At 39.7% G+C, this 12,272-nt stretch overlaps 1 protein-coding gene across 1 annotated transcript in view; it reads right to left on the minus strand.

The window, feature by feature from the left end:
• Positions 1 to 956: 956 nt before the first annotated feature.
• The window catches only part of atp6v1h (ATPase H+ transporting V1 subunit H), a 32,424-nt gene continuing 21,108 nt past the window's right edge, over positions 957 to 12,272 (minus strand). The window contains exons 13-14 of the mRNA XM_080033969.1: positions 6,651 to 6,764; positions 957 to 1,362 (exon numbers count right to left, since the gene is read on the minus strand). Coding sequence (XP_079890095.1) covers positions 1,293 to 1,362; positions 6,651 to 6,764 — 184 coding nt within the window. The 3' untranslated portion in view covers positions 957 to 1,292. The remainder of the gene's footprint in view (positions 1,363 to 6,650; positions 6,765 to 12,272) is intronic.

The following is a 12,272-nucleotide window of genomic DNA, read 5'->3' on the forward strand; positions in this document are numbered from 1 at the left end:
TAATGGTGGTTTCAAATTGTCTGCAAATCTCCAGATGTAATGTTTGGGTTGGCTTTTACCTGAAAAATCACTTTTCTTGTGGCGTTTGAGGATATTTTTGAAGGAAGTCCACTTCTAGGCAGATGTTAAGTCACTCTTAAAGCTCTCCATTTGTAGATGATTTGCCTCACGGTGGACCGATTGAGCTCAAATTTTTTTTTTATGAATTTATAACTGTCCCCAGACAAATGTGCAACATCAAAACTCTATTCCTGAGATTTGTTTCCCTTTTAGCATGTCTGACCTGTATGGGTTCACTTTGGTGAGCCTAAACTGACCTGGTTTTATCTCTGTTTTATCTAGTGCCACCCAATTTCTTTCCTAAAGATCTCTCATTACATTGGTCTATTTCATCAACCAATTTGGCCCACCTGATTGTGTCAACCTGCTCGATTTAAGCAATGCAGCTCAGGGTTCACAAACTTTTGCACATACAACATTCGTCAAATAATTTGTTTTATCTGTTTTAACAATTGATTTCTGGAAAAGAAAAATGTTGAATTCATAAACAAACATCTGTTATTTCATATAAAAAATACTGGTATTGATAAAAATGAATTAATAATGGTAAAAATAAATAAAATTCCAAAATGTTCAAGGGGTTCACAAACTTTCGCACTTGACTGTATATGGTCCAAAAAATAGGCGTATACACACTTGTTTGTGTGTCCAGGTCTTGCAAGGGAGATGATACAATTGCACTGATAAGTGCAATAAGTCCTTGAACAGAATGTGCTGTGTGTTTCACATCTTGCTGTGTGACAAGGCAGTTTTACTTCTTAAGAAAAACATGTTTACCACAGTTATTGTACAACAGAGTTCAATGTGAGGTGAATAGAAAGATAGCATTAAAACATTATACAATCATAAGGCAAACTAAATTCTGTTAACATAACCCAATAACAGCAGACGCCAGACAGGAGCAGCATAGATTAGCATCTTTATTTGGATACATACAGTATGTTTTATAGTTAAGACTTAAATAACTTGCAGTTTTGTACATTATCACAGACGTAAAGTGCGACGTCAGTCACTACACATCACTCAGCTGAGAGAGAACACCACGAAGCACAACACTGAAAAAAGACAAGTAACATCTAGATCATCTCGGGTGCGGGCGGAAGGAGGAAACCACACCATCATGATTTTCAAGTCATTGAACAGCTAATTATTGAAACGGAAAAAACATCAACGTACGCACAGTACACACTCATCCACAAAATGATACACAAACACACATGAGCAGGAACCGTTCAGCTTCGAGCTGCGACGGCTGGAGCCTGCTGCTGGTCAGAGGACTGCAGTTGTCTTCCCAGGTACTCCCTGTGAGAGAAACAACACCACATTACATTTCAATAACCCCAACACAAACCCAGCTGACCCATACTTCCAATACCACTTACTTCTAATGCTCAGTATCTGCCATGTCATATTCTGTTTGTTTAATCAGTATAATAAAACAGACATGTAAAAAAACATCGAGTTGTTGGATTATTTTACCCTCGCATTTGAGAAGCTGGAACCAGAGATTGTTTGGTGTTTTTTCCAACAACTTTTCTCACTAAATTGGAATATATTATCCTCGAGTTGCCCATAAATTTTCTGCCAAATGACTTAACGACTGCTCCGTTCTCCTCTTCGGTATTTCTCGGTGGAGAGCAGTGATTTTTCTGGCAACATCTCAGTTTGTGACAGACTTTGTACGGATGAAATGATGTATAACTTCAGTGACTGAGTGATCTGTGAGCTTTAAAGGGGCTGGTAATCGGATTTAGTTATTGACAGAGGGCGGCTAACAGCTTCCCCTTTGTTCATTCTTTATGCTAAGATAAGGTTTTCAAAGAGCAAATTCTTACTGTACGGATAGACATCAGAGTAAGCAGAAAAAATATAACAGACTCCTTTTGGGAATAGGAGGTTCTGCCGGTTATTCTGACCCAGTCATAAAGTCTAAGTGCTGAAATAAAATGCCATTATTTTATAAAGGTCACACTTTTATTCTTGACCGTAACATTTCAGATATATTATCATGTCACTCAACCTGCCGCTACTAGAAATATCAAATGCCTTTCACAAACCTATTAAAGGAAATGGCTGGCAAAGAAATTCTCACAGTAAACATTCTGTTCTCCTTAGAAACTAAATCTCGGACTAATTGATAAAGCTGATGGACATAATTTTTTCTCTATTTTTCTGCAGAACAACCTGTTTTCCCCCAATGAAACCATTGTCCTACTTCTATTTTTACACTAGTTCAAGTATGAATAAATAGCAGTGAGCTAATACTGCACAATATGCAGGAGTATAATACAAAAGCGAATACTCTTTCCGATTCATGAAATGTTCTCTCTGTGTTTCCTTTTTTTCTCTCGAGCCTCTGCCCCTTCAAAACCAAACCCTGCATCTCCAGTCAGGGCCTGTGTGCTTGCACTTCAATGTTCAACCTCATTGTCGACAATCTGACCCTAACTAATTAACAGCAAAGTATTTTTCTGACAAATGCAGCTGATACACTGAAGTCTGTATCGACACCCAATTCTGATAGAAATGAAAACCTGCAGTTTCTCCAAATAACATGATTCCTCACACCTGCCCCAGATCGATTCAAATATATCACACACACAACAGGTTTGTAAGCCTCTGATATTCCAATCCAGGGCACAGTGTAGTGAATAATTTTGGCTCTAAAGAAGCAAAAACATTAAAAATCTCCATACTTTCCTGAAGTCGTCAGTGATAACCTTTAGCTGGTCTGAATAAAGCAGCTATGTGCTGACTGAGAGCGCTGCCAGCGGCTTAATAAAGGCAGATGGCAATTATTGGAAATGAGGCAGAGTGCTTTCCAATGTTCCCATCTGAGCTGCTGGGTGAATTATTTCCTACACAGCAGGAGATACTTCCACAAAGGCTATATAAAGGAAAAACCTAAACGATCTGGTATAGGGTTAGAGAGAGTATAGAGAGAGTTCAACAAGTGTGCGTCGATCATAAGAGAAATGCAAACAAAGGGTCTAAGTATAAGAATCAAATCCACAGTCCTGAACCACCTAATTTACTATAAATCCTATATGTTCCTCGTCACTGAAGAGGAAAACACATTACAAAAAAGGTCTGTTGTAGATTCAAGATTCAAGATTTTTATTAGTGTCCCAAGAGGGCAATTTGGTTTACAGCGAGGAGAGGCGACAAAACATAACAGTACAAAACAGAAAAACCAACACAACAAAGTCAGTTCCTTTCCCTCCATAGCTTAAGACGGGCCACGCTGGGGATAGAGTCTTGCTGTACGGCAAAACTCGCCCGAGATATGACCAGAGAATTCGGGCTCTTAGTAAAGAGTGTTCCCGCTTTGAGAAGGCAGTCCAGGGCAACTTTCTCCTACTGCTATCCTAGCTCCGACAGTTAGACACAGGTCATACCGTCATAAAATAAAATAAATAAAATATATATTGTATGAAGCACATGTTGCAATTTCAATCTGCTGAGTGCATCATTGAAAGGGCAATTGTCTTTCCTATTGTGCGTTTGCCTTTTGTGATAACATTACATTATGTTACATTCATGTGAAAAAAACAAAACATTGTTCCTGCTACATGACAGAGAAGCAACAATGGCGTAGGATTTTCGACCAATGAAGACCATTCAACAACACCCATACAAACAGGTGTGTGCATGCATGGTGTGTTTCAGCTTTTTACAATAACTGTTTACGCTGTTAAAAACAGTAGTAATGACTCCAATAAATGCAAAATAGCCCTAACCCTTTTTCACAAAGAAACCAAAGAAAATTGATCAACCTTTTCTTTTACATATAAAAAGGAATTTCCCTGAAAAACAGATAGCATTCGTTCACTGGAAAATAAAAGTACTTTTTTCTTTTTAGGCAATTTCAGTGAAAGGAGGAGAATTGTGTGAATTGAAGGAGTATTCAGTCCTTTGAAATTCTCACCAGGGCTACTTGTAATCAAATGTTCTATCATGAAACTATAGACTTCTATAGGAAGGACAGAGCCGCTGCCAACACCCGATGGGGCTAACATAACAAAAAGACTTCAAGTGAGAACAAATTGACAATGAGGACTTAAAGGCACAAGAAAAAAATAACAGTAGCTTCTCAGTTCACAAATTCATCCATGTGTTGTCATGACAGCACTAAGTAGGGATGGGAAGATCTTCTCATGAAAACAACATCACCCGAGCAAACCCACTCAAGGTGACGTAGTGTGGAGAGTGCTTAAGGATATCTCTGAGTGAGATTGAACTTTTTCAGTAATAAAAATAATAATAAATAGAATAACATCAGCCTCAGTATTTTTACTCATTCTGCAACACCGTTCACACCTTTGTTTCATGAGTGCAGTTAGTGCATATTTCAACATTGAGACATGGACCACCCTTTTCACATAACCGGTTTGGTTGAAATGAATAAAAACGGATGGAAAAGTAGCCCCGAGATAAAAGACAAAACTGACACCGATGACAATGCTCATGTATTTTCATCACTGCCCGTTTCTAACCCATTTTATTATATTTAAAACAAAAACAAATCAGACACATTGCGCTGCTGTCACCACCTGTAGCCAACTTAATAAAACATGGAAGTTGTGGGCGCATAAGGACTTGGAAAATCAAATCATCTTTGTTATAAGAATGACGGCGTGTGATGAATAGTTTTCAACTTTGACTGTTATTCACTATGCAAGTTAAATTGCTGCATTTGCTTTTTTTATAGTGTAATCAGGTTTTTCTTATCTTGCCTGCTTAGTTGATGTTAGGATTCAATACTAACAAGAAACAATAAAGTGTCCCATCATTTTCATTTAACACCATGTTCTGTACCTTTACTCTTGTTTTCCAATGTCCATTAATCACAGAAAGTCGGAGAAAATAAGATCTCATTTCTGGCTAACTTATTTAGCTAGATAACTGGCTTTGATAACTGTTGCACGAAGAGAGGGGTTAGATACAGACTATTCAGCCTTTAAGATGCTACTTTAGGTAAAGGTTTTTCAATTATCTAAAATAACATCAGTTACAATATTAGGGGAAAATTAATATTGTTTTGTTGTTGTTCTGATAATGGGAATCTGGTTTTCTTTCTACTAATGCTGGGCTTACACTAGAGGACTTTTAAAAGACTTTGAAAAGACTGAAACCCTCTTACATCATCTGAAGACAATCAACTCACACCTGAAGACAACCAGTCATTAGTTTTCAGTCACCGAGTGAGATTTTGAAAAGACAAGGGTCAAATATTGCAAGACTACAACTAGATTCCTTTTGAGATTAATATTATTTCCGCAAACGCGATAGTGATTATTTAATTAAAAAAAGGGTTAATTCAATATTCCGAGCGGTGGACTTCCTTTAGTTATTTGATCATCTTTATTTGGTGATCTCGTCCCCCAATAACTTTAACTCCTAACCCTGTATTTGACGGTAAAGTGTTAAGGTTGCGCGGCTGTCAGCCTGGTTCTCCCGCCGAGGCTTCAAGGAAAAAGTGTCCGAAATAAGTGCCTGCACAGGCGGACACAGGTCGCGACTAATGCCGCTCCTCCTGCGTCGTGCTTGGTGCATGCTAGAGTGTGACAGTGTTTACGTCATTTCGCTTGAGCCAACCCCTTAAGACTAACGATAATATCAAACATGTTTGAAAATGTCAGAACGTCAAGACGGGAAGAAAACTGTCTGAAATCGGGTCGGAAGACCACCTTACACCAAACGACTGAGATTACGTGCGCGCGCCACAACTCCACGACTCGCACAACTTCTGTGATTTCAGTCCGACATTGGAAGATTGTCTGCGACTGTCAAATCGCGTGAAAAGTCGTGTCGTGTAAGCCCAGCATTAGTTGGTTAAAACCTTTTGTGCTTCAGTGAATAAATCAACTTCTGACAGTACTCAGTCCAGTGAACATTATGTTCACAGACGGGTAAACAGCACTGCACTATGATATCAAACACAATACGTCCATCCACAGTTGCTCCGGGAGCAGAGTGTGTTGTAGATAATGGCAGCAAAACAAACACATTTTCTCTTGTTGCTTGTTGACCTTTTTTTGTGCGTTTCCAAGCAAACCAGTGGACCGAAGAGAAATGCACGGTTTGTGTAATCTCTTCACTGACATTTCTTGTTGCTATACTTATCGACTGACACCCACTATAATTCTAATATGTCGGCAATGAACTAATGTTATGTTATCTTACTGTAAGCTATATTTTTACACACACACACACACACACACACACACACACACACACACACACACACACACACACACACACACACACACACACACACACACACACACACACACACACACACACACACACACACACACACACACACACACACACACACACACACACACACACACACACACACACACACACACACACACACACACACTTTCATTTTTAGGACCGAGTGGACTGGGCGTGCACAGACTGAGCTTCAATTACATCTCTTTGAAAACATTTGTTTGCAAATGTAGGAGATTGATATTTTAATGTCAGAAAGTCTGGCTCAACACTAACTTTCCCTCACAATAACATCTGGGTGATAGGTGGTTCATATCGAACAAAATCCCAAAACATGTGTGTTCTCATACCAGTTGTGGACCATGAGCTTCTGCACAGCCAACAGGGCGTTGTATCGAACGAGCTGGTCCTCGTGGTGCATGTGATTCATCACCAGCTGTTTGCCACCCAGCTGCTCAATCACTCTGAAATGAGAAGGAAAATGCATTTGGGATAAAAGCCTTTAACCACACTGAAAACAGGAACTATTTTCATGTTTTTTAGGTCATTCATTGGTTCAGCAACAGGTAATCTATCCAACATGAATGAGGTGTTTGGTGTAAATTTTGAAGGGTTGTTGGCCTGGTAAAAGGATGCAATGCTTTGAAAAAGAACACACACCTGCGTAATGTGTGTGATATTATAGTAGGAAAGAAAAGTAGACGAGAGTACAGGCTCTCCTGGTACGGTCTAATGTTCCAAATTTCAGGCTAAAAATGTGTCATTTCAACCCTGAGATCAGACATGTTTATTGTTTATTAAAATGACCATTAGGTATTAGGTATGGGCCTAATGCCTCTGCAGTCAGCTACTTTTCCTGGGGTCCACAGACTCCACACAAAGTAAAAGTTAAGTTTGAACCATTATTGATCTCTCGGTCAGCGACAAGAACTTGCATTGGGATTTAAGGAGAAGTCAGGGACAGCCACCCTTAACTTCAGCACAGAAACAGACAACAATTGCTTTTATTTCCCAGTGGTTGTGAGCTGGCAAGGCACCGGCCAATCAGTGAGTTTAGATATAATGTGGTCAACAACCCTCACATTGGGGCGCTGGCTAGTAGCTACTTAAAAGTATTTTCCCATTCAAATGTGAGCAGGAGTCTAGAGGAGACATGGTGTGTCAATAAAGCTGGTTCAAATTCAAAAGGCCAGTGTATTCTCATTTGATATATCTCCTATGGTTTCACTTTTCTCTTATCACACAATGTGAACGTCGGGTGCTGCTCAGGCTTGCTCTGCAACAAGTGTCAACTCATGATCCATTTAGGAGACTTATTCATTTTCAAGTACTGGATGATGAAAGAAAGAAAGTGCACCTATAATGTTCAGGCGGATTTAATCATTTGAAACACATGCAATAGGTGTTATTCACTCTTCCAAGTCAAGTCATTGTATTTTAATAGCCCATTAACACTAATCACACATTTTTCTCAAGGGGCTTCACAATGAGAATGCTGCCTCAAAGAATGCTGCCTCAAAGAAATCCAAGGAAGAGACATAAAGGAACGACAGACATGTAAATAAATCGGAAGGTTAGAATATCATGTTGATATAATTGAAAATACATGTACATTTTCAAACATGTGTGAAGAATATGGATCCAGGAGGACTTTAAGTAAATGCAGTGGCCACCAAATGGGAAGGTCTTTCCACTTCTTGTAGAACTGCCAAAATGAAATTATTGTAAGTTGGTCCCGAACTGCATAACCCTTAAACCAATTAAAACGAGCAGATGTAAATAACGTGGTGAAAAAAGTAAACAATATCTTAAAGCCAGTGTGGGTTTATTTGTATGTGACTTGATCACTAGTTTTTCTTTGTCGAAAAATTACCTAATCCTGGCAAGGCCTTAATGTGTCGAGTTTATCTGAGGGGCAAACCATTATAGACTACAGTTACTCACTCATGTCACAGAAGTAATACACTTCCCTCTTATCAAAGCTATCAATCCTTAGAAATGTAAGTCACTATGGGACCACCTATGTATCTATATAATTTCTTTCTTCTTCTCTGGCACATTGAACAAAGCATGATCTCTCCATACTGCCACTAAAATAACACAATCACAAATCTCTTGCTGTTTATCTCATGTAAACTTCTTAACACCACTCAGGTGCCACAAGACTGAAATCTTCATGGCCTGGATTCCACCAAAGCTGGGGACATTCTTTAGAAATTCTGGTCCATTGATGTGAAAGCATCATCAATGGTGACAGTGGAGGCCAATGGAGCACACATTAAACTGGTTGTCAACCAGCTTGAGATGTTATGTGCTCTGCGACATGGTGTGGTATAGCTGGTAGTAAGCCATTATCAGCAGCAATTCAATACAGTATTACCAACTGAAACAATGCTCATTAAGTATTAAATGGCCTAATGCAGTGGTTCTCAATTATTTTCTGTTATGCCCCCCCTAGGGGACAGAAATTTTTTCGCACCCCCCCTGAATGGAAATACTATTGAGAACCTGCTAATATTTATTTATTTATCTGTACAAAACCACTGTATGAGTTTCTGGCATGAGCATTCTGCATACAATCACCTTATTATCAAATTAGATAACAAAAATTAGCTGAGATAACTTCTGCAGCAAAAAAATTCAAAGTTCAGTTTATTAGCTCAATTTGTAACATTTAAACAAGTCTCAGCCTGTGTGAATCTCAGGACAGAGAAACAAGAGCAAATGATTCACTGAGGTTTGCATTTCATTCAAAAAAAATTAAACTGTAAACATAGTGGTGTTTTTTTATTAGTATAGGTCAGTGGTTCTCAACCTTTTTTGAGCAAACGCCCCCCTAACCTTACCGAGATACTCTAGCGCACACAAAAACACAAACACACACACACAATTAAGAATATGTTTTGGCTACATCCTCTATCAACAATAAAACATATTTTCTGTGCCGTTTTGGTTTCTTATAAGAATTATTAAAAAAAAATCCCAATATGAGCCTGTTCTATGGCAGATTTAACCCACTGTCAGGTGGCTGGTTGCATAAAAAGAAAAAACACTATCAGCATTGGTTGTAATCTATTTTTTCTTTTTAATCAATAGAAACATTGAACGTAGGTAACAACATGTGTCATTTTATAATGGAAAAAAACAGGTGCACATCCCTCTGAGACTTAAAGTAGAATGGATCTTTAGCTGATTTTTCGGGATGTTTTTTTCACTAAATGTTCCTGTAGTCGCGAGGGTTTCATGGCCTCATTAGAGAACACCTGATCGCAGAGCAGGCACATTGGTAAAGTGGTGTTCATCGGTGACGGGATAAATCCATAACTAATGTAATTGGCATTGTACTGCCGGCACTTTTTCTTGCTATCCGCCATGTTTGTTTATGTTATGTTATTAAAGTTGAATATGTTACAATGAATTGTGTACGTTTTCATTGGTTGTTGAACTGTTATCCCGCGAACTAGCGCTCATGACGTAGCTGTGCTTTGCTGCTGTCATAGGGCTGCTGTACAGGGCTTCAGTGAGCCTCTCGCGGTGCACAGCGTTTAGTATATCGTCCCTCTCCAACATATGAGGGTTGTGTCTTTAACATGGTTATGCTTGTGTGTTAGTTAACTCCATGGTTTGGCTGATTACTCTGTGTTTTCTCCACCTCAGAGACAATAGTTAGTTTAAGTTTGAATCTCGCTGCGCTAGCATTAGCATTAGCAATATCAGTAAACGTCATTATACTAGTCTGTGATTGGCCGATTCCTCTGCCGCTAAGGCTTTGATTGGCTGGTTGTTCTGACTCAAAGACCTCTGATTGGCTGTCTGCAGAGCCTTCTCTTTTCTAAGGTTGTGACAGTCAGCAGACCGCAGAACATTGGAGAGAATAGTTAAAAAGAGGTCGAGGGGTTAAAAACATGAAAAGTTAAAATAGGCTGTTTATTTCAGGTAACCTATTTTTGCAGTCAAAAGATTTACAAGATTTTTAAGAAAGTTTCAAATATATTTATTAAAGAGGACCTATTATACTACTTTTCTGGTCTTAATTTCTTGTTTTACACTGCTATAGAGCAACCTGACACGAATCACATCACAAAAAACTATGTAGATTTTCGGGAAGCTCTTTCTCTTATTTTGGCGATCCAGCACGTCCTGTCAACACTTGAGTGTGTGTGCTTCGGCAATCTCCGCTCCCTCCGCCTGTGCATCGGCCATCTCCGCTACCCTCCCCCCCTCCTGCAAACCCCACTCCGTTGTGATTGGTTACCTTCCTTCCGGAACACTTTCAGTGGCGGGAAGCGCGAGCATGGACCTATAAGGGCGCGAGGCAGACGCGAGGCAGACGCGAACAGGGAAGTGACAGCATTACCATACATGGAAACATCCGCGTGGTGACTTCACGAAGTTTTATGCGACGTCACGAATTATGAAAGGGTAGACCGCTTTGAAGACGTGACTTCTCGACTGGCTAGAATTGTGTTTAGTGCTCTGCACAGACACCCCAGACGGTCAGCAGGGAATACGTCGAAATGCATGTAAGTCATTATTTGATAATTTAGTATGGTTAAGCATGACTATGAATCATCATAACAACGTTTATAGGTCATAAAAGTCAAAAAGCATCATAGGTCCTCTTTAAAAAAAAAAAAAAAAAAAAAGCTCTCGTGTCCCAGCATGGTCCCAGCGCCCCCTAGGTTGTACGAACGCCCCCCAGGGGGCGGTACCGCCCCCGTTGAGAAACCCTGGTATAGGCCAATAGGCCTTCTGTGATGCGATAACCAATAATTCATTAATGTTATTATTAGTCTACTTGCTTGATTTCTTTTTAAATAGCCTACAGAGACACGTGGACATTTATTTACTCCAAATCGCGGCCTTTCGCGCGGATATGACCATACACAAGCACACATCGCGCTTGCTAGCACTTAAAAGAAAAAAAAAGAAAAATACATTTTTTTATTTTTTAGTCAGTTGGAAATCAAGGCAGCCCGTGCCCCCCCCTGACAACTCACGGCGCCCCCCCAGGGGGGCGCGCCCCACCATTTGAGAAGCACTGGCCTAATGTGTGCCAAAAAATATTCACAATACCATTACATAACCACCAACTGCCTGAACCACTGACACTAAGCAGGATGGATCTGTCTGTGTTTTTCCAATTTTCTACTGTCTAGTTTTGTTGAGGCTGTTTCCTGTCCTTAGCTGAAATCAGTGCTGCTGTAGCACATACACTTCATTATTCATTATTTTTGAGTGACCGTCGCCTCCTTGTCAGCTTGAACATTCTCCTCTGGTACCTCTCATTATACAAGGCCTTTTTGCCCACAGCAAGGCAACTCACTGGATGTGAATGTCGTCTGTACCACTCTCTGAAGTCTGTAGAGAGCGTAATGAGTGAAAATCCCCGGAAATCAGCAGTATCTGACAAACTTCAACGTTCTCGCTTGAAACCGACAATCATTCATTAAAAGTCTCGTAGATTGCATTTCTTCCCCATTCTGATTCCTGATTAACAACTAAACATCTTTATCATGCATGCCTTCTACGATTGAGTTGGTGCCATAACAACCCAACCCCATTAGATACTTTCTTTAAAAAGCGGGTGTACCTAATACAAGTGGCAGGTGAGTGTATTTTTATAATGATGACTGATCAAGGCCCCCGGTTTGGCAGTGAGTTTTCCAGTTTCCATTTAGGCATATTTCTCAGGCCGTTTAGTGGGCAGGAGAAATAAAACAAATCGCAGTATCAATAAATAAAAACAATTCAGTTGGTTTCCTGTATGCTGTAGGTAGAGCCAACTTGAAAAAGGTATTTTATGTCTTAAAAGTTTCTGCAGATATAAAGACAGTATGTCCTTCAGCAAATCAACTACTTCTGAGGACAGTGGTGGAGGTCGGAAGGTGTGGTGCTAACAGCGTGCACTGCCGTTATCATGGCGTCTTTTGATACTACTTCAATGACTTTCTAAAGCAATGCTATAAATA

This window comes from Ammodytes marinus, assembly GCF_949987685.1.
Source record: "Ammodytes marinus genome assembly, chromosome: 9".
NCBI classification, from domain to species: Eukaryota; Metazoa; Chordata; class Actinopteri; order Uranoscopiformes; family Ammodytidae; genus Ammodytes; species Ammodytes marinus.